General features: G+C 33.0%; 2 protein-coding genes and 1 non-coding gene across 9 annotated transcripts; all 3 read right to left on the reverse strand.

Moving 5' to 3' along the window:
- Nucleotides 1-520: 520 nt before the first annotated feature.
- LOC133302218 (high mobility group B protein 15-like) lies at nucleotides 521-6,239 on the reverse strand. 4 transcript variants are annotated; one of them, XM_061501962.1, is made up of 7 exons: nucleotides 6,137-6,239; nucleotides 4,612-4,859; nucleotides 3,927-4,005; nucleotides 2,951-3,113; nucleotides 2,741-2,866; nucleotides 1,550-1,944; nucleotides 521-1,421 (listed from the first exon to the last, which is right to left on the reverse strand). In XM_061501962.1, the coding sequence occupies exons 2-7, from the start codon at nucleotides 4,779-4,781 to the stop codon at nucleotides 1,098-1,100; spliced, it is 1,257 nt and encodes a 418-aa protein (XP_061357946.1). In that variant the 5' UTR covers nucleotides 4,782-4,859; nucleotides 6,137-6,239; the 3' UTR covers nucleotides 521-1,097. The 4 variants fall into 4 exon arrangements, with proteins under 4 accessions (XP_061357946.1, XP_061357947.1, XP_061357948.1 ...); XM_061501963.1 differs by lacking the exon at nucleotides 6,137-6,239 and adding an exon at nucleotides 5,985-5,999; XM_061501964.1 differs by lacking the exon at nucleotides 6,137-6,239 and adding an exon at nucleotides 5,187-5,736 and having other exon boundaries at nucleotides 4,612-4,815.
- Nucleotides 6,240-10,375: 4,136 nt separating this feature from the next.
- On the reverse strand, nucleotides 10,376-13,633 carry LOC133302224 (senescence/dehydration-associated protein At3g51250-like). Of its 4 annotated transcripts, XR_009750304.1 has the most exons (6): nucleotides 13,402-13,633; nucleotides 12,862-13,283; nucleotides 12,133-12,313; nucleotides 11,828-11,994; nucleotides 11,597-11,681; nucleotides 10,376-11,078 (listed from the first exon to the last, which is right to left on the reverse strand). XR_009750304.1 is itself a non-coding variant. In XM_061501977.1 (5 exons), the coding sequence occupies exons 3-5, from the start codon at nucleotides 11,973-11,975 to the stop codon at nucleotides 11,066-11,068; spliced, it is 246 nt and encodes an 81-aa protein (XP_061357961.1). In that variant the 5' UTR covers nucleotides 11,976-11,994; nucleotides 12,133-13,314; nucleotides 13,494-13,633; the 3' UTR covers nucleotides 10,376-11,065. The 4 variants fall into 4 exon arrangements, 1 of the variants encoding a protein (XP_061357961.1); XR_009750303.1 differs by having other exon boundaries at nucleotides 12,133-13,283; XR_009750305.1 differs by having other exon boundaries at nucleotides 12,133-13,314.
- Nucleotides 13,634-18,915: 5,282 nt separating this feature from the next.
- Nucleotides 18,916-19,022, reverse strand: LOC133302228 (small nucleolar RNA R71). The gene has a single exon (XR_009750306.1). It is a non-coding gene; the product is annotated as a small nucleolar RNA R71 (small nucleolar RNA).
- Between the last annotated feature and the right edge of the window lie 3,283 nt (nucleotides 19,023-22,305).

Consider the following 22,305-nt stretch of genomic DNA (forward strand, 5'->3'; position numbering starts at 1 on the left):
TTATAATAGTCATTCTCATTATAATTTTTTAATCTTTCAACCCAAAACGACGTCATCTTGAAAATAAATGTAGATAACTTATCTACATTCCTTATAGAAATATTAAAGCCTTTTGTAACAAGATTAATGTCTCTGTTGTCACATAAAATAATCAAAATTTATTTATTTTTAATCTTAAAATCCAAAACGATGTCATTTTAATATTATATTATCTCCTATAACCGAAAAAATATTTTTCCCAAACAATTATTCCTTAAGAATCAATCGAACTCTTATAACAATAATAGTGTGAACAAAAAAATCTCCTAACATATCTACTGATATGTATAAGCATCCTCAAACCCCTTCACCCACCCCTTCACACATCCACATTAAGAATTCGTACCAAGAGATACATTAGCTTCATAATCTTTTTGAAAATATTCCAATCGATTCATTGCTTCGCAACTAATCCGATTCGGGATGGATCCAGAATTAAAACTTTAAACCCCTCCCAAAGATGATATTGAAGAGATTCGAACACATGCTAGAAGACGCTTCCTTCCCTATCTCTTTTAGCTTATTTTTTCACATGCTAGAAGACTAAATGAAAAGCACTGGAGCATTGGCATACTTCCTCCTTTGTATGATCCTTTTTACCCCGCGCATAAGAAATGGATATTTTTCTGAATGGATTTTCTATCGGAGAATCAGGGACCGAACACATATATAGGGCTATAATAATTCTAAATTTGAATATCAAGATTTTATTCTATGGTCATGGTCGATCTAATAACATAAGAGGAGCAAACTCTCTAGTTTCCGTTGCTCCCAAAGGCCTACTTAGTTATCATCATCTATGTCAGCATGCCAAATGTACAACCACATGAAGCCCACAAGAACACCAGAAATTAAATCTTGACATGACAAAACCCACAGTTAAGCACTGCGATTGTGAACAGCAACTCAATCCCACCCCAAAACTTAAAATTGTCATTAAAAAATCTATTTCTGCTAAAGTAGTGCCAGTTAACTTGTCTCTCCTCCATCTTCTGGACCTGTTGACCCCCATCATCATCATCATCATCATCATCTTCTCTCTTTCCTGAAGAAGAAGCTCATAAACCCCCCTTGGATGATGACTTCTCTTCTGAACCTAAACAGCTAGATTCAGCACCCACTCCTACAACGGGCAATGCATCCATATCGAAATCTTTCTCTGTAGCTTTATCATCTTCATAATCACTTCCACCAGAACTGCTCTCCTCCGGAGTCTGAGGAGAATCTGCCTCAGCATCCAACATGTCTGTATCTGGTTCGGGAAGTCGTTGTTGAAGTGGCACAGCATCACTGATAATTTGGCCCATCTTCAATTTCCCACGATAATCTTCCATTTCTGCTCTGTACCTTTCTTTATCCTTCACAGCCTTCTCTTGATAAACCTTAATGTCAGTGAAACTTAGCAAATTAACATGATAACCCAAGATACAAGAACTGAAACATGCATAGGTGAGCTTGTGCACTATATAAGAGCCAACTCATAAAAGACAACATTAAACAAATTCCTTACTGCCTTTTCCGATTCGTTTAACTTGTTCCAGAGTTCACCAATCATCCTGCTAATTACCCTGTCCTTCCCATGGTGAAGTGGTTTTAGTCTTGCATGCTGTTCTGCAAAGAAGAAATTGTACCCACTTCTGTTGGGTTTTGGATGAGCAGGATCTCTCCTTTTTATTTCTGATTTCTTCCTGCGTCGGCGACGATGGACACCCAATGAAGCAGAGGCATTGTTGTTATTAACCGAAACACTATGATGGAAAACTGGCAATACAGGGTTTTGTGGAGCTTGATAAAGTACGCCTTTGAGCTTCTCTGAACCTATTGTAACAGTAACTAGATACCCACTTTCAAATTTCCCATCAATGACTCCAGTGACTGGAGACCCAGCCGAAGATGCTGCCATTGCTGAGACCAAAATAGGATAAAAAGTTCTAGTTATAAAATAATCAACAACAGTCACGGTAAGTTATAGTTACCGAATTGCCCATAGGTCATCAAAAAACCATACAAAAAATTTAAGTCCAACTTCTAGAAAAGATAAAATGGTTAGCGGTCTATCCAAAAAAAAAAATGGTTAGCAGGGAAAAACTGACACGTGAGAGCTTACTAGAGATAGGAAATAATCTTTTGTGCAAATTGACATGATAGCAAAAGCAATATATGCCCCATCAATTCAATGCAAGTGCAAGATATCACAGAACACATTATACAAAACCATGTCCTTCTCGTGATAAAATAGGTCGAACATATGATTCCCAGTCATCAAGCACAAAATATGAGTAATTCCGTATAAAATAAGACTGGGTGATTCAGGTAACTTCCATGCATAACTAACACAGATTCAAAGACCATCGATACAATGTTCACTCCCATGAAGTCATGGAACATAAATCCTTAAAGGAAGATAAAATATTAGATCTACTTCTGGTTAACCATACTATTTTAACTTGGCCAGTTCCACATGGCATGTACATAAATATTTAGGTCTTAGATTGACCTTTCGACTTAATCAAAGCTTACCCCACCTTCTCACCATCTGCTCCCAATCTCTAATATGACTGAGATCAGTTTAGCTATTTCATAAAACTAAAAAACAATTAGAAACTGAGACTAAAAATTCCCATGACCATCGTAACTCCTTTTTTCTTTTTCCTTTGTGATTAGCAATTAATCTTAATTTGGGCAGAAAAAAAAAAGAGACCTTCAGGTAGCCTGGCAGCATTAACATTTGACTGTTGAAAGACAGCTGGTTGACTTTCTGAAGAAGGCTGCGAACAATGCATCTGTTGAGCAGGAACTGGGACAGTTGATTGACTCTGCAAACCATCTGTCAAAGTGAAAGTGCCATTTTATACTTTAGTATGGACCCCGACATTAGTTCAAACCAGCAATGTGGTCTAAATAAACATACCGGAAGTGGTAGGGGCCCATTCATGGGCTCTAAAATAATAAATTTGTTCATAATGGAAGAGCAAGGAAGCATAGTATTTCCGCAACACAAAAGAAGCATTTGTAGCTGTTGACGGAAAATTGAAAACTGCAGTAACATCTTTCCATTTTCTCTCTCTAATTATCTGCAAGACACGTGAACCAGATAATATAACCACTACAACCAACAAAACCAAAAGTTATAATTTAAAAAATAATGAAAAATATTCACAGTTTTCTGCCAAGGTATCACACAAAATTCAAGCAGCTTTCCTTTTAAGGCAAGATCCTGAAATCAATTACATTTCACATGGACATGCAGCACCATATTTGGTTGAAAAGTATGGAGGAAAAAGGATCCCTAGAATATTCTATTCACTTTTTATTATCATAATCATGAACAAAACCTTCCAAGGAAAATTCTTAAACAAAGGAAAAATTGAACTAGAATATAACCAAGGACAACTCAAATGCAGGGAAACCAATCTAGACACCAATACAATACATTACAATACCATAATGACCTTGAATCAGAAATTTATTGAGGCACGCATGTCAGATAAAAGAAAATCCTCATATGCTACAACAGAACCACTACACAAACACTGAATATGAACAAAAATTAACCAAGTATGAAAAGGTTGTGTCCCCCTTGATAACCTCCAACTACTTTATTTTGAAAATGCTAATATAAATTGGCTAGGGTCAGCTATAAAAAGTCACAAATTTATAATTCTTCTTTGACAACAAATTAAGCCCTCAAACAAATTTTTGTTTGCCGTTCAATCAAATTTGTGGAAACATACAATACCTTTTGTCATTTGAATAAAATTACTATGTTTGATTAACCAGGAAAATTATCTTACCCCAGGCAACTGATCACAAGCATTAGGCATGTTCAAGAATTTTAGGACCTGAATAGGCAGACCAGCATAATGGGAATTACGATCATATCTTACCTTCGCAATCCCTCCACGAGAGGTCACTTCAACAAAGAGGCGATGCAAATCCAGTTCTCTTCCCCCAATAATGGGAATCCTGCAACAAAAAATTCAGATGCCACAAAAGTAACTAAAACTGGTGAGAAAAAAACACTTTTTGAAGTTACAAAGATATGCAATAAAAATGCATTAGTAGGGTACAATATTTCCAAAAACTACAAAACTAGAAGCTGAGGCGGAACAGCTGCGAGCCATACTTAGTTCACCACAAGGATTGTTGTCCACCAACTAGAAAACCATATAGATCTACAAATCATAGTAAACATGGAGCCTTTGCATAAATTGTAACATCAGAATGCCTTCCATCATTATAGAATTATCTTATCCCGTTGACAAAGCCAAACCATGCACACTTCTATCTATAGGTAGAGCAGCAGCAGATATATCAATCCTCAAAATAGATACAGAAAACTAAAGAACATGAAGCCAGGGATTTGACATCACAAACTAGTATGTTACATATCTTCAGAAAGAAATAGTGACACGAGCTCTAGTAGTTTACTCCAACGCATTTTCCATTCAACTCATCATTCTCTCTTAAAGTTTACAGAGGCTTTAAAAGTTTTGACCCCTGCGAAAACTTTTGAAGGGAATAAAAAAAGATATGTATAGCTGATGGCCAAATGATATCCAGGGAGCTTACATGAACTTGGTACCCATAGAAGCGTGGAGCTTCTCCAAGGTAGACATGAAGAGCTTGGAATTGTTAGCAACCTCCTCATATGTTGCTAGAGGAGGAGGATACGCACGATAGCTCGAAGCTACCTCTTTCATGGGTAATGGGCTCTTGCTGACACAAGATGTTGATGCCATTAACAACTTGGTATTTTCAGTCTTCAGTATTTTCCTGCCCCAACGTTAACAAGACAACAACCTCAACGTTTAGTAGCCCTGCAGAAAGAAAACACAAAAAACAGGGTGGGCGTGTGTGTTTGGGTTTGAATTTGAAAGAAGCAAAAGGAAGAAGAAAAACATAAAAAAGAAGAAGTTGAAAACCACCCAGTATTGGTAGATATGAAGAAAATGAAATTAGTAAAAGAAATTAAATGACCACTACCTACATCCAGACAATAAAAAAAGAAAAATGAAAGGAGACAAAAATTAAAAAGAAACAGACAAGTTCACTGGATAAGAAGAGAAAAATTGTCCCATGAAAATGAAATTAAAAACAAAAAATAAAAATAAAAATAAAAAAGAGAAAGAAACCAATAAAATCACCATGCAGCTGCAGCAGCAGCAGCAGATTCATCAGGAGTGAAACAATCCACAACCCTGATAAGATACACAAGCTCCAGGGCCAGTGAAATAACTCGCAGTAAGAAGGGAGATACAAAGTCCAAGAAAAGGAAATGGTACAGAAAAGCTGTGACATAGCCATGAATTCCTCCAGATTACCGAGGATGTAACAGCAGCAAGAACCCCCCCTTCTAAGCTCAGGGTCTCAGGCCTTTTGAAACAAACAGTGGCTAATCAAGAGAGACCCTTTTAAAGCTATGGTAATAAAGACGAAACCACAAAGTCCCTTTCTAGCCTCTCCCTAACCTCAGTCACTGTTCACAGACCTATCTCTATATACTACATAGCATAGGCCTATAACTGAACCCTGACATTTGTAGGATAGGACGATATCTTATAACGGGGACCAAACGATCTTTACATAAATACACGTATATGCATTAAAGCAAGTCGTCAATTTCTTTATTGATCTTTCTTTCTCTATGTAATCTGACACTGTTTCAGGGTAAAAAGGGATTTGTGCGGTTCGTGCCAATCCAATCCAATCCATGAAATAGAAAAATTCAAATCAAATTTGTTGTCATTGCAATCTTTAAAAAAAAAAAAAAAAAAAAAAAATTTGATAAAAGCATAGATTTATCATTTATCAATCACAATAAAAGTGTGTGTACTACTGTTCATGTATTTATTTCTTTCTTTGTGCAGCGCGCTTGGTTGTTATATTCATTAAAAAAAAAAAGAATTATAAAGAATCAAAGAGAGTATATAACGTATGCTTACATAAAAAGCACATGACAAGATGCAAATCCAGAGGCACAGAAGCAGAAATGTCAAACAACAGTTTTTGTTTATATATATATATATATATATATATATATAAATATAAAGCCAAAATAAAATAGTATTATATATGTAAAAGGTGCTTAACTTACCAACAGTAACAGAGAATCGAATATCATCGTCGTCGTCGTCATGCAAATGAAATGACAATAAGGAAGAAGCTTTAAGAAGAATAAAGGCACTGTTATAAATAAATAAATAAAGGCTTCGAGGTGTGAATGAATGGTGGAGATGAAAAATTACCCTAATGAATTTACACCCGCTACCCAAAAGACTCTTTTGTCCTCTTGAACTTGTCAATTCATGCAAGCTATCGGAGGGTGATTCTGGCTTTGTAGAGTGAATTTCGTATCTCTAAATATAAACAGTGTAAAATTAATAATTATTTTTGTATGGAAAAAAATATACAATAATAATAATCGGTTTTTTATATAAAATTTTAAAAGGGAAGAAAAGGGTTCCCTCGTATCCTTATGTTGCATCTTGCTGAAATGTTATGTGAAATGCTGGCCTCACAATATTTTCCTTCTTTTTATAAAATTTATCATATGTTTTGTCCTTTTTTTTTAAGGGATTTAATTTTCTCATGTTGCATAAGAATTCAATTCTCATGTTGTGACTCAACTAGTGGTGGGCTCCATATTTATTAAAAAAGAAAAAAGAAAAACTTTGCACGCAAATCGAAGAGTCACTAACATGAGAGTTGAATTCTCATGCAACATGAGAAAAAAAATTTCCTTTTTTTAAACAAACAAAAGATTATCTTGATTAAGAAAAATAAAATAAATCATACAATTATAAAATGCGTGATTTTAAAAATAGAATGGAAGAGAAAATTATTTGCTTGGGTAATTCAGTTGAAAGATGTTAACATTTTATAATTAATTTGATTCTTGTCAGGGGAAGGATATTGTGACAACCAAGTTGTGTTACTACCAAGTGACTACCAATCAATTTCACTGTTAGATCGATAATGTTGATCCAACGGTTATATTTATTTTCATCTTTATATGGTCATGATTCCCCATATTTAAAGTGAAAGCATTAAATATGAGAAATCAAACCATATAAAGGTGAAAATAAATATAAAGTATTAAATTTGGGGAATCATGACCATACAAAGATGGAAATAAATATAACCGTTGGATCAACATAATCGATCTAACGGTGAGATTGATTGGTAGTCACTTGGTAGTAACACAACTTGGTTGTCACAGTATCATTCCCCTTCTTTTAAACCAGACAAAAATATGATACGATAAGTAAACAAAAAACAGTTTTTTATAATTTAGAAAATCATCCAATAGTTTTTTTTTTTTTTACCAAAAGTTAAATCAATGTCATTCCTAAACCCTAAACCCGAAAATTAATTTTTACAATTTTGATCAATTGTGAGAAATTTACAATTTTTATATGATAATTCTGAGCACCTCGTTAGCATGATGCAGTGCTCAATGCCTGAATCTATTATAAAATGCATAGTTCTAAAAACAGAATAGATCAACAAGCCAATTTGACAGAAAAAAATTAATTGCATGGTCAATTTAGTTCAAAGATTTAACCATTTTACAACTAATTTGACTGTTTTCATTCTTTTAAACCGAATACAAATATGATTAAGTTTAAAATCAAATTTGTTCAAATATTGATTCTTAAATTTGTTTCTTTTAATTTTATTGTAATTTTTTAATATATTGATAATTTAATTTTTTTAAATTCCCTTAACAGATAATATATATTATGATTCATTTTGTAATCTTTTAAATTAGACTCTTTTAAATTAATTATAATTTTAAATATTGTTATATTACGTAATGCATATTAATTATTAATGTTTTTCTATAACTTAAAAAATATTAAATATTTTTAATATGTTTTTATATTACGTAACGCATATATTTATAATATATTTTTCTATAACTTCGTTTTTTTTTCTTATTCTTCTCTCTTTGGTGTTTTGGTTGATTGTGTATGGTGGAATGATAATAAGGGCCTGTTTGGTGTGACGTATAAGATCTGATAGTATAAATTTATACTGTACGTTATGACATTTTCAGTTGTTTGGTGTGACCACTGTATAATATAAGCTTATACAGCAGGATTCCTTAATACATCAAAACGATGTATAACTTAATCCGGCCTAAGGAGGAGGGATAAGGCCTGATAAGAAGTTGATGTATTAAGGGCATGTTTGGTGTATAGTATAGGATAAGGCCTAATAGTATAAGACCTGATAGTATAAAGTCTGGTAGTATAAGACCTGATTGAATTTTAATAGTATCCAGCGTTTGGCATGGTATTGTATAAAATAATATATTGTATAAGATAATATCATCTAGTATTTGGTAATGCACTGTATAATACTATATAGGATAAAAATAAATATTTTTAGTAAAAATATCCTTTAATAAAGATTTTATATAATTCTTTAAAAAATGTCATATGATATTAATTTTTATAAAAATGTATTGATTAGTTGTTCAAAACATAAATTAATTTATATAAAAATTAACTTTTCAATATATTAATTGTTTAAAATATTGAATATTTTTTATTTATTTTATATATTAATATTAAAATAATATATTAATTTTTGAGAATTACATTAGTCACCGGTCAACGATGTTAATACATCAACTTCTTATCAGGCCTTATCCCTCCTCCTTAGGTCGGATTAAGTTATACATCGTTTTGATGTATTAAGGAATCCTGCTGTATAAGCTTATATTTTACAGTAGTCACACCAAACAACTGAAAATGTCAACGTACAGTATAAGTTTATACTATCAGGTCTTATACGTCACACCAAATAGGCCCTGACATCGTTGATCAGTGACCAATGTAATTCTCAAAATTTAATATATTATTTTAATATTAATATATAAAATAAAAATAAAAAATATTTAATATTTTAAAAAATTAATATATTGAAAAATTAATTTTTATATAAATTAATTTATGTTTTGGACAACTAATCAATAAATTTTTATAAAAATTAATATCATATGACATTTTTTAAAGAATTATATAAAATCTTTATTAAAGGATATTTTTATTAAAAATATTTATTTTTATCCTATATAGTATTATACAGTGCATTACCAAATACTAGATGATATTATCTTATACAATATATTATTTTATACAATATCATGCCAAACGCTGGATAGTATTAAAAATCAATCAGGTCTTATACTACCAGACTTTATACTATCAGGTCTTATACTATCAGGCTTTATCCTATACTATACACCAAACATGCCCTAACTTCAAGTTATTATCCATATACATATGGATATGATTTTTTGATATCGATGTCAAACTTTGAAATTTGATATCAAATCTTAACCGTTGATTTTCGTCAATCAACAATTATGATTTATTATAAATTAATGATTAATTAATAAGTTTGACGTCCAATAAATGATAACAGTTGATTGGCCGAAATCAACGGTTAGAATTTGATGTCAAAATTTAAAGTTTAACATCAGTGTCAAATAATCTTGCCCCGACACCCATATATATATAGGGATTGTATCTTTTTATGTGACAGAAGATACTATTATTTTTTCTGTTGAGACATATAAACGGGCTAACGAGATTTCAAACAAAAAACAAAGCGCAAAGTTCAATGGTTGTACAAGAAAAAAAAATCATGCAGCATGGAATCATTTTCCATATATATATATATATATAGGGTTTTATGTTTATCATGTAACATGATATAACATCACTTTCCTACACACACATTAAAGAGGTGGGGTTCACATTTTTTTCTTTATCTTTCATCATTCCACTTTCTCTCTCCATTTTTTTGTGTGTGTTGGAAACAACACTTAAATCATGTAACATAACACTAATAAAACCCATATATATATATATATATATATATATATATATATATATATATATATTGAAATGGCAAACTATACTACAAAATTTGTCACTGTTTCAATTAATCTTGTCAATTTGTAAGACCGGTAAGTAGTAACTCGTGAAAAAAAAATGAATTTTTTATTTGCTTCATTTTTCAGATCCAATTTGTCAAACTAAAACTCGATGAGGTCGACCTATTTTACAAATATGAAGGAAATTAAGATATGCATTAATTGATTTGAGTTGAAATGGAAAAATCGTACTTGGGGCTAAGAATTGTCAATTCAAAGGAAAAGAATGTACATATAGGTGCCCTAAGTGCAGCTTACATGCATTCACTGCAAGCTTGCTTTGTATTTATAAACAAACAATAACAACAGTGATTAAAATGTTATTTTTTGACAAAAAATTTACTCAAATATCATGTAAATAGTATTTTTTATCAGAATGTCACGTAAGTATAATTCGCTACGACTAATAGCAAATTATGTTCGTCAATAATTTTATGACACGTGACACACTTTCGCAGGAAAAAATTGACGTATCGTAATTTACTATAAGTGGTAGCGAATTTGATCTGCAATATGACCATGTGTCACGAAATTATTGACCACGAAATTCGCTACCAGTGATAACGAATTATGACATATGACAGTCTGATAAAAAATATTGTTCGCGTGACATTTAAATAATTAAAACGTAACATTTAGGTCCACTACAAAAATTCAGGCATTTTGTGGAGGTCATATTTTCATATTGTGGGGGTCTTTGACCAATACAAAGTACATTTGTGGCATCCTCAATGACCTCTAGTTTTACCTACGCCACAACATATTTTGTGGAGGTTTTATGTGCAATGCCATAATTTGTTAAAATATTTTTTGGAGGCTCCAGACCCCCACAAATGTGTTAAAAATTAAAAAAAAAAAATTTATTTTAAGCCTAAATCTGCCTACACACTGATTAGCACTTACAAACACTTCAAGACAAATTACAAAACAAGAAATCTTTTTATTTTAGCCTCAAATCTGCGCTAACTTCAAGCTGCAACATTAGGCTGAATGGGCGAGGAAAGATGCTGACCTAATTCAAAAGCCGCATCATAGTGACCCCTCCCAATTTGAGCTAGCATTTGCAAGTAGTGATTACAATATAAACCTGGAATTTTCAAATTGCAAAACAGAGAATTATTACTAAAAAAGTTTCAATAAATAAATAGATTAATGATAAATAAATCTATGTTCAATATTATGTGAATATTTTGGGAGGCAGGGTCGGCGGGAAGGTGCTTGTATTGGGTGATTTTCAGAATAAGTGTAATGGCTTTAGCATTAGCAGGAAGAATCAATCAAGTGACTACCATTGATTAAGAAAAAAACATATTATGACAATAAGAAGGTTTCTCAACTATCAGAAACTTATATAGAAATATACTTAAAGCATCAATTTAATTGTGAACTTTAAAAATATTGCATACAATTAAATAAAATATTGTCACAAATCTAAACCTCCCATTTTAAAAATATTGCATCAATTTAAAAATTATACTGTAGCATTGTCACAATTAAAATTAAGGGACTAAATGTGAACTTTAGTGAAACTAGAGAAACCAAAAGTATATATTGTTCAACTATAAAGTTCAGCTATATTGTTCAAAGCAATGTAATGTTTTTTACCTGTTAGAAACCATTCTGGTTGCAGCTTGAGAGGTGGCAGAAAGGGTTTGTTTTTCAGCAGCTTCAGCTGCTTCAAAAACCTTGTCTGCGACATTAAAAGAGAACATAGAAATCAAGTTGATGCTGCTTGTTTAAAAGAACAAGATTAGGTGGTGTTGCTAGCCATAAAAGGAAGAACATGCTAGCCTTATTAAGATCATAAAGTTTGGTTTTAAGAGAGGCTTTACTTACTGACAGCATCCAGAGAAGCCAAAAACACCTCACCAGGGAGCATCCTTAGGAATGCTTGTCCTGGTTGGGATTTAACCATAGGAGCCATCACTGATCCACTCATTATTCCAACACCATCAAGCAAAGATTTGGTTAACTTTTCTGTCATATTTGACAGCTTTCTTACACTAAATTGCAAACATGAAAATAATTAGAGTCAGATTGTGTCCCCTTAAAAATTGTGGAGATGAAAATTTCAAGGACAACACTCATTATCCTTAATAGCAATTCATTACTTAAGGCAGATGATACATCTTTTGCCCCACCTTGCTTACTTTCAACAAGATCTTCAGCTGGGAAACTTCTTGCAACTTCCTGAAGCTCTCCATCATCCATAGTCTTTAATCCACTAATGCTATATAGAGCTTCACGAATTCTAGCATACAATGGGGCCCCTAAGGCCTTGCTGAATTCTTCTTTATCGTGTCTCATCATAGAAGCCACAGTCTATAACATAATCAGGGGTTGATTAATGTCAAAAGATGATGGAAAACAACATCAAATAATAATGCAATGATGCAAGCATGATTTTTACTCTTATATAAGCATGATGGAGCAGATAATGACATATCAGCTGAATACAGCCTTCAAACTAGCCATTGCAATTAAAATAGAATGAGTTCAAAAAGACAGGGTAAATCCTACTTTAAAATGGTGTAATGATTGAAGAATCCTTGTTAATGAGTTTCAAATTTTTCTTTTATGCTGCTTTATGGAAAATATCTTATCCTCTTTTTCTTTGTAATCCTTTTTCCATCTAATAAAAATAAGTTTTATCAAATATAAAAATTGTAATCTAATGAAAATAATTAAAGAATCCATGGGGCAGATGATTTGATTATAGAATATGACACCAAATGCACCAATACATTTCCTTTTTAACTAATTTTTCTTTATTAGAGAATTGAGTTATCTCATTAGATAGATGCAGAAAATAAAAACAATTTTCATTGAATGCCTAATAAAAGAAATATATCGGAAAAGAATCTACAAACTTCTGATAAAGTCTGAAACCATTGCCCATGAGCTGCCTTGAAATAAAGTTTATCGGAAATAGAGCTCTCTCTGAAACTTTAGCTACTGCTTCTCTCTAGAATCAAATTGTTGGGATAGAATTGAACCTTCTAAGTAACATATTTGCAAAAACAGAGTGAAGATCAAAACGAACATAACAGATGCAAGAACGAACAAGAGAGTGTGTGAGCTTGGTTAAACCATGTGTGTATGAGAAAAATCAGGGCCAGAAGGGTTAGAAGTGTGGGTGCGACTTGCGAGTACATGCATGTGTGTCCTTCAGAAGCTCGTTGAAGAAACTATCCATTGAACCACTGCTAGGAAATTCCCCCGTGTTTGGAGTCGAGAACACTTCATGGTTCGAGAAATCAAGCTCGTCATCGTCCATTCCCAAAGGAAATCCCTAAAATTTCATTGCGGAGATGCCACCAGACCTAATCAGAAAACATAGAGCGAATTCCAAAATGTAGGAGCGAGAAGAAGAAAAAGAAGTACAATAAAAAAATAGCAAAACACTCAACTGATCGAAAAAATCAGCATGGTTGGATCGCAATTATAGATGAAATGGAAACCCTAAGAAGATAATAGAATTTAGACAGAAAAGAAAGCGAACCAGGAAGAAGCTATAGGTTCACACGATTCCTTTTTCTTTTCTTTTTTGTTCTCTCTCTCTCAATCGCTTCTAATTTATATGTATTTCATCTCAGACGAGGGGAGGAGGAGGCTTCGTGTGAAAAGAAGACGATGCAACCATTCTTCAGAATTTGGGAATTTTATTAATTGTTAAAAAAAAATTATAACAGCCGTATTCAAAAAAATTGAGGGTAAATATTGTGGAGGGAAAAACTTGCCATAAAATTATAAAAACTAGCAAAAAGAAATGGAAATACTACGTGGCGTTCTCCAAAATGCCACAATATATATAATTACCGGGGGTTTTATAAACCTCCACAAAATAACCTCCAGGAATGACTAATTTTTTTGTAGTGGTCATAGATCCCAAACAATACCCGTAGAGTTGGTCCCACCACCTAGACCTTTCTTCTTTTTTTCTCTTGCTCTAGTGCTTAAAGTAACTGAATAAAAGGGGAGAAGTTGGTATAAATTTTCATTTGATTATAAAAAAATATAAAAATAAGGATTTAATATATCTTCAATCAATACTCAATCAATATAATTTAACTCCAATAAACTTAAAAAAAATATAATTTTGAGGTTAAAAAAATATATTTTACAATTCTGATTTATTTTAGAATTATATTAATTTTTATTATTGTAATTTTTTAATTTTTCAATCCCAAAATAATATCGTTTTGGGTTCATTATAAATAATTTTATCTCTAGTCATTGGAGAAATATTAAATCTAAAAATAATAAAATAATAATAATTACTCATATTCCCATATAAAATATCATCATACTCAACTAATATTACATTTTTTTGTCTTGCAATAAAAGAAAAAATAATCGGTAGAAAACAAAATATTTAATATCGCCCTGTGGTCTAACTTATCATTTAACCTCTTGTGATTTTAAATTTTTACTTACACTTATTGGTTATAAATTAAAAATATATCACTTAGATACCTTGTGGATTTATATATACATAATTTGTTTTCTCAACTTTTATCTTATTGTATTATAAATTAAAATTATGTACCAAAATATATAAATTATTTATTTAAATTTATTTTTTTTAATTAATATAAATAGAAATTATAAATTAATCTATGCAAAAGGTGTTTAACTTACCAACAGTAACAGAGAATCAAATATCATGGTCGTCCTCGTCATCATGCAAATGAAATCACAATAAGAAAGAAGCTCTAAGAATAATAAAGGCGGGAATGGATACTCGAAAAAACATAATATTGTTATATGAGATTATCATAATAATATAAAGGTGAATTAATGATTATTATTTTATAAATATTTTTTTTTTCTTTTGTAACTATTGATCTAGTATGATTATAATTTTTTATATGATTTTTTTTTCACATGATACGGATCCAATAAAGTCACTGTTATAAATAAAAAAGAAGGTTTCGACTTTCGAGGTAGGAATGAATGAATGGTGGAGATGAAAAATTAACGTAATGAATTTATACCCACTGCCCAAAAGACTATTTTATCCTCTTGAACTTGTCCATTCATGCAAGCTATCGGAGGGTGATTCTGGCTTTGTATAGTGAACTAGTTATTTATCGTGCGTTGCACAGAAAAAAAAAGTCGGTTTTTTATCCGGTAAAAGTTTATGCAACTTATAAATAAATTTGGTATCTCTAAATATAAATACTGTAAAATTAATAATTAATTTTGTATGGAAAAATAATATCAATTGGTTTTCTATAGAATTTTTAAGGGTTTTATAAAAATTATGTTGTAGGAAAAATAATCGTGTCATGTTATAGAAATTCATTTTTTGTGCCTTAATTTTTATTTTTTTTGCTTCAAAAAATATGAATCCCATAAAAATTTGTGTGTAGGAAAAATGATGATATCATGTTACATGATGAATATAAATCCTATTTTTTAAAGGGGAAGAAAAGGCCCCTACCTAGTATCCTTTTGCTGCATCTTGCGGAAATGTTATGTCAAACGCTGGCCTCACAATATTTTCCTTCTTTTCATAAAATGTATCATGTACTTTGTTCTTAATTTTATACAAATAATAAGACTACAAAAAATACAATAAATTATCTTAATAAAGAAAAATAAAAATAAATGCTTCAATTATAAAATGTGTAATTTAAAAAATAAAATGGATGAGAAAATCACTTGGTTTCGTTCAGTTGAAAGATTTTATCATTTTACAAGTAATTTGATTCTTTTAAACCAGATAAATATATGATACGATAACGATACCAAAAAATAAAAATAAAAAATGATATGATAAGTAAGAAAATAGATTTTTATAATTTAAAAAACCATCTAATTAGTTTTTTTTACCAAAAGTTAAATCAATGACATTACAATGGACTGATTCCGAAATTTAATTCTTACAGTTTTGATCAAATGTGAAAAATCAACAATTTTTACATGATAATTCTGAGAACCTCATTAGCGCGATGCAGTGCTGAATCTATTATAAAATGCATAGTTCTAAAAATAGAATAGATCAATAAGCTTAAATGCATTGCGAATTTAATTCAAAGATTTGACCGCTTTACAACTAATTTGATTGTTTTGATTCTTTTAAACCAGATAAAAATATGATAAGTTAAAGAATTAGGCCTGTGTAAAGAAAAGGAAAAAAGAAAAGAAAAAATAAATCTTATATATTTTTATGTGTATAGAATATAACTTTATCTCATATAATATTAGAAACTTTAAACTAAAGTTTAGAATTAAAGTTGTTGAAAGATTGATTCTTAAATCTGTTTCTTTCTATTTAGTCGTTATCTTTTATATATTAAATTAATATTTTGTTGGTGATTTATTTTTTAAAGTTTTCTCTCTCTTAACGGATAATAAATTAATATTAAATTAATATTTTATTATAAATTTAGATTCTTTTTAATTAATTATTATAATTTTAAATACTTTTTTATATTATGCAACTCATATTAATTATTAATGCTTTTCTATAACTTAAAAAAATTCTTAAATATTTTTAATATATGCTTATATTTTACTAAATTTAAAAATCCAAATAGTATACTCGATACTTCCCAATTCTTTTTTGATTTAAAAAGAACATTTGGAACTCATCCTGATTAGAACAACTAAATAAAAAAGTAGGTATCTCAATTATCAATTCCATATTTTTTAGAAACGGATTAGCTTGGTTCATCCGAAATTTTTTTATTGAAATGGCTAACTCGACTAAAAAGTTTGACAATGTTTCAATTAATCTAGTCAATTTGAGACCTAGTAAGTAGTAACTTGATAAACCTTTAGTTTATCTTATTTTATAGACTAAATTAATATAAAATATCAAGTTAAATAAGTCAAAAACTAAGGTTTAATATAATAATCATGAACATTATCTGAATTTTTGTTTAATGGAATCATCTTTGCTATTTTTTAGGGATTTGTTGACAAAAGGAGTCAAAGATGAAGATTGGATAAATAGAGATCACAACTAGAAAAGATAAGATCAAGAGATGATAGAAGAAGATCAAAAACAATAAGATTGAGGATCTTATCAAGTTGTTAGAAGTGGGAGCTTAAGCCCCCATTCAGAAGCTTAAGCTCCCTAAAAACGCAAATAGCTACTGCCTCTGGGCGCTTAAGCCCCCAACTCAGGGCTCAAGCGCGCCACAAGAAGAAAAAGTTGTCGCGAGGAGCGCTCTTAAGCGCCCTTCAGAGCGCTTCAGCGCGCAACGCGAATCAGAATTCACTGTCCTAGGGCGCTTAAGCGCGCTACAACAGGCTTAAGCGCCTAGACAGATCCAACTTAGGCCCATTCGAGTTTTCTACTAGGATACGAACTCTTGGCCAATAAAAGGGCCATTGGGGACCAGAAATACAGAACTTTGAGATTGCTAAACAACTCTTGGGTGCTTGGAGGCGGAGGGAACGCGGAGAAACATCAGATTCATGTTCGTGAGCGGCGGAGACGGATCAACGTCAAGTGTTCACTGGAGATTTTGAAGATCCACCAATCACCTATGGAGTTTGGGGGAGCTTTTCTATTTTCTTTTGTTCTTGATTTTGCCATGTCCGGCTAGTTCTTTAAGTAGTTAGGGTTAGATGGATTTTAGTCGATTTATTATGCTTTGAATAATTCGTACGTTAATTTTCCTTTTTATCATGAATGAAGTTATCTGTTTTTAATGCTTTATATAGGCTTGAATCTTATATAATGATCATCGGTAAATGCATGACAATAGGGATGTTGGTGTGTGATCCATATCTGATAACTTCATCGTAAACGCTATGATTCTAGGGATAGACATAGAATTTGCGTAACCTTAAGATTCTTGAACTTAATGCTTGCATTCTTGGGGAATAACCGGGGAACTAGGGTTCTTTCAAGTTTGTAAAGGTTTTAGGGTAACAAGGGATTGAACTCTAATAACACGCGAAAGAATTGGTTAGATTGATATTAAGGACGGTTAACGTAAAGAAGGACTTCGAATCATAATAAGGAGATTAAAGGAAATCGAACCCCTAACTACGTTTTTATTTTATTAGTTAAATCACATCTTTAGTTTCTTGTCTTTAATTCTTGCAAGTAATTAGCTTTAATATTTAATATTTTAATTTTGCAATTCAAATCCTGTTTCCAAATACATTTTCAATTGTCCAACTAAGTTTGCGATAGTGAATTAGTGCTTGGACCGTAATCCTCGTGGGAATGATCTCTTACTTAATCATATATTACTTGTACGATCGGTGCACTTGCCGTGAGTAGCAACAAGTTTTTGGCGCCGTTGCCGGGGATTACTATTTCAACATTAATAGTAGCTATTAATTCTTTAGATTGGACCTTATTTTCTGTTATTTAAATTCAGTTTTATTTTCTTATTTTATATAATCTATTTTTCTGGTTTATGCGAGGTACCGTTGACACCGATTCCTTGCAATTCGACCCAGAGATAGAGAAAACAGCAAAAAGAAACAGAAAACTTGCTAAAGAAAGAAGACAGCAAGAGAAAGAAGCTTCAAGCTCAACAGAACCAAGAGAAGAAGCAATGGGAGACAACAATGTACCTCCACCACCTCCGAGAACGTTGGGAGATTACATGACTCCTGCTCGAGTTCCACAGACGGCGAGTATTGTTAGACCAAACGTGGATGCTAACAACTTTGAACTCAAGCCGGCACTTTTACAATTAATTCAGAAAGACCAATTTGCCGGAGGAAGCACTGAAGACCCTTACATCCATCTGGAAAACTTCTTGCTATATTGTGATACCTTGAAAATGAACGGGGTGTCTCGGGATGCTATTTTGCTCAGGTTGTTCCCATGTTCACTTAAAGACGAAGCAAGAGGATGGTTGCAATCGTTACCTCAAGGAAGCATCACTCACTGGGACGACTTGGCAACCAAATTTTTGGATAAATTTTTCTCATCTTCGAAGATGGCAAAGCTCAAGGCGGATGTCACTTCTTTTGAACAAAAAGAAAGTGAATCTCTATATGAAGCATGGGAAAGATTCAAAGGACTGCTCAGGAAGTGTCCCCAACATGGCATTGAAGCCTGGGAGCAAGCGAAAACCTTCTTCCAAGGGATGACGCCGAACACAAGAACAGTGGTGAATGCTGCATCAGGAGGGTCCTTGAAGACAAAAACTCCAGAGGAAGCCTTGGAATTACTAGAGTCTCTAGCCTCTCAGGAGTATGATAATGCTCCCGCACCACAGAGAAGAGCGGGGATTATGAAGCTTGATGGCTATGATGCCATCTTGGCCCAGAATGATCAGATCCTACAGTCCAATAAGAAACAGCAACAACAACTAGATGCTCTCACAAAGCAATTTTCTGATTTTCAAGTTTCTTCTAATACTTCAGTAGCTCATGTTAATACTTTTTCTATTGTTTGTGATATTTGCGCAGGTGCTCATACTACTGATGACTGCAAGGCACCCGAAACTGCAGATGTTAATGGAATTTGGCATGATCAGAAAGTTCCATATAATCCAGGGAGGAACCAATACGGCAATAACCAGAATCAAGGGTGGAGAAATAAAAATCAACATCCAGGATTCAGTTATAGCTCGAATCATCAGCTAAATCCTCCTATGCCAGCACCACAGCAACCTCCACAACAATCAGAGTGGGAGAAAGCCTTTGCACAACTATCCAAGACCACATCAGACTACGTTCAAAGTACCAATGCATTCAGGGAAGACACTTCAACCTTTATGCAGGAGACCAGGGCCTCATTCCGGAATCAAGAAGCCTCTATCCGGAATCTTGAAACCCAGATCGGTCAATTGTCAAGGCAGTTCAATGAAAGAACCCAAGGCACTTTCCCGAGTAATACAGACGTTAATCCAAACGCACACTGCAAGGCCATTACCACTAGAAGTGGCATTGTAATTGAACCTGTGATTAAGCCTTCAGTAGAGAAAAAGAAAGTTGAGGGACCTGCCATTGAAGAAGAAAAAGAGAAAGAAGTTGACAAAGAGCCTACTGCAGAGAAAGCTGTTCCAGAAAAGAAAGAGTTCAAATGGGAGAAAAAGAAAGCTCAAGAAAGACAAGAAAAGCCATTGGAGCTCTCACCTTATGCAAAAATTCCATATCCGCAGAGGTTCAGAGAGGAAATCAAAAAGCAGCAGTATTCGAAGTTCCTTGACATCTTCAAAAAGCTACAAATCAATATTCCATTTGCTGAAGCCTTGGAGAACATGCCGAATTACGCAAAGTTCATGAAAGATCTCTTATCGAAGAAACGTAAACTGAAAGAATGTGAAACGGTGACGTTAACGGAAGAGTGTAGTGCTATAATTCAGAAAAAGTTGCCTCCAAAACTTGAAGATCCTGGAAGTTTCAGCATTCCCATAGAAATTGGCAACATTGATGTGGGAAAGGCGTTATGTGACTTGGGAGCTAGTATTAACCTTATGCCATTATCCATCTGCAAGGCTCTGGGGATTCATGAATTAAAGCCGACCAAAGTTTCACTGCAGCTAGCAGACAGATCTACCAGAAGGCCAGATGGAGTTATTGAAGATGTCTTGGTGAAGATTGATAAGTTCATATTCCCTGCAGACTTTGTCATCTTAGACATGCAAGAGGATGCTGAAATTCCCTTACTGTTGGGAAGGCCCTTTTTAGCCACTGCAAGGGCTATGATTGATGTGGAGCAGGGTAAGCTGATGTTGCGGGTTAATGATGAAACCGTAACTATTGATGTTCTTGAATCTATGAAACATCCTTCCGACGGAGGAGATTGCTTCAAGATTGATGTGATCAATGATGCAGTGCTAGATACAGTTGATGAAATACTCCAACCACTGATGGAATTGGAGTCATTAGAAGAAGATCTACTGCACAATACGACTGAAGCAACAGAAGGAGAACAAGAGGTTGAAAAGCTAGAAGAGAAAGTTGATGATATCATTCCAGGTGCACCAAAGGTTGAATTGAAAGAACTTCCTCCCACTTTGAAATATGCATTTCTTGGAGAAAGCAAGACATACCCGGTGATCATCAACATAAATTTATCAACCGCCGAAGAAGAAAAATTATTGAAGGTGTTGAGAGAGCACAGAACAGCTATAGGATGGTCTATTACAGACTTGAAAGGAATAAACCCATCTTTTTGCACTCATAAAATATTGATGGAGAATGAGGTGAAGCCAGTCAGACAGCCACAGAGGAGATTGAATCCAACTATGAAAGAAGTTGTAAACAATGAGTTGATTCCTACAAGAACTATTACCGGCTGGAGAATGTGCGTCGACTACAGGAGACTTAATGCCGCTACAAGAAAAGATCATTTCCCTCTACCATTCTTAGATCAAATGTTGGAGAGGCTAGCGGGACATTCATTTTATTGTTTCCTTGACGGCTATTCCGGATACAATCAGATAGCGGTTGCTCCAGAAGATCAAGAGAAGACAGCCTTCACCTGTCCCTACGGTGTGTTTGCCTACAGACGTATGCCCTTCGGGTTATGCAATGCACCCGCCACTTTTCAAAGGTGTATGCTATCCATATTTTCTGATATGATTGAAAATTTTATTGAAATATTTATGGATGATTTTTCTGTCTTCGGTTCATCTTTTGATGTTTGCCTCACTAACTTAGCTTGTGTTTTGCAGAGATGCCAAGAGAGTAATTTAGTACTCAACTGGGAAAAATGCCACTTTATGGTAAGAGATGGAATAGTCTTAGGCCATAAAATCTCAGAGAAGGGGATTGATTTCTTTTAATCTTTTGAAAGAAAAATTGACTACCGCACCTATTATCACTTCACCGAATTTTGAATTACCTTTTGAATTAATGTGTGATGCTAGTGATTATGCTATAGGTGCAGTCTTAGGTCAAAGAAAAGATAAACTCTTGCATGTTATATATTATGCTAGTAAAATTCTAAATGAAGCACAATTAAATTACACTACTACCGAGAAAGAATTACTAGCTGTTATATATGCTTTTGATAAATTTAGAACCTATTTGCTAGGATCTAAAGTTATTGTGTATACTGACCATGCTGCCTTGAAATACTTATTGACTAAACAGGATGCTAAGCCGAGACTACTTAGGTGGATGCTTCTACTTCAAGAATTTGAGATAGAAATCAAAGACAAAAAGGGAGTAGAGAACCGGGTAGCTGATCATCTCTCTAGACTTCAAGAGAAAGAACTTCAAGATAGTTCAGAATTGATAATCCGAGATGAGTTTCCAGATGAGCAAGTTCTCTCAGTCAGCACACTGCCATGGTTTATGAATGAGCAAGCTCTTGCAGTAGACACCGCACCATGGTTTGCAGACTTTGCAAATTTCAAAGCAGTTGTGATCGTTGCCAA

The sequence above is a fragment of the Gastrolobium bilobum genome, unplaced genomic scaffold (assembly GCF_033153095.1).
Source record: "Gastrolobium bilobum isolate Gb01-03AN ecotype WA unplaced genomic scaffold, APGP_CSIRO_Gbil_v1 utg106529, whole genome shotgun sequence".
Lineage (NCBI taxonomy): Eukaryota > Viridiplantae > Streptophyta > Magnoliopsida > Fabales > Fabaceae > Gastrolobium > Gastrolobium bilobum.

Bases quoted from the DNA above. Each gene is read 5' to 3' on its own strand.
- LOC133302218 (XM_061501962.1), bottom strand. From the start codon at position 4,781: ATGGCATCAACATCTTGTGTCAGCAAGAGCCCATTACCCATGAAAGAG. The intron at 3,114-3,926 runs GTAAGATATGAT...CGTGTCTTGCAG, and splicing joins CTCGTGGAGGGATTGCGAAG to ATAATTAGAGAGAGAAAATG. The intron at 1,945-2,740 runs GTCTCTTTTTTT...TTTTGGTCTCAG, and splicing joins TGCTGCCAGGCTACCTGAAG to CAATGGCAGCATCTTCGGCT.
- LOC133302224 (XM_061501977.1), bottom strand. From the start codon at position 11,975: ATGACAGAAAAGTTAACCAAATCTTTGCTTGATGGTGTTGGAATAATG. The intron at 11,682-11,827 runs GTAAGTAAAGCC...TTAATGTCGCAG, and splicing joins GGCTTCTCTGGATGCTGTCA to ACAAGGTTTTTGAAGCAGCT.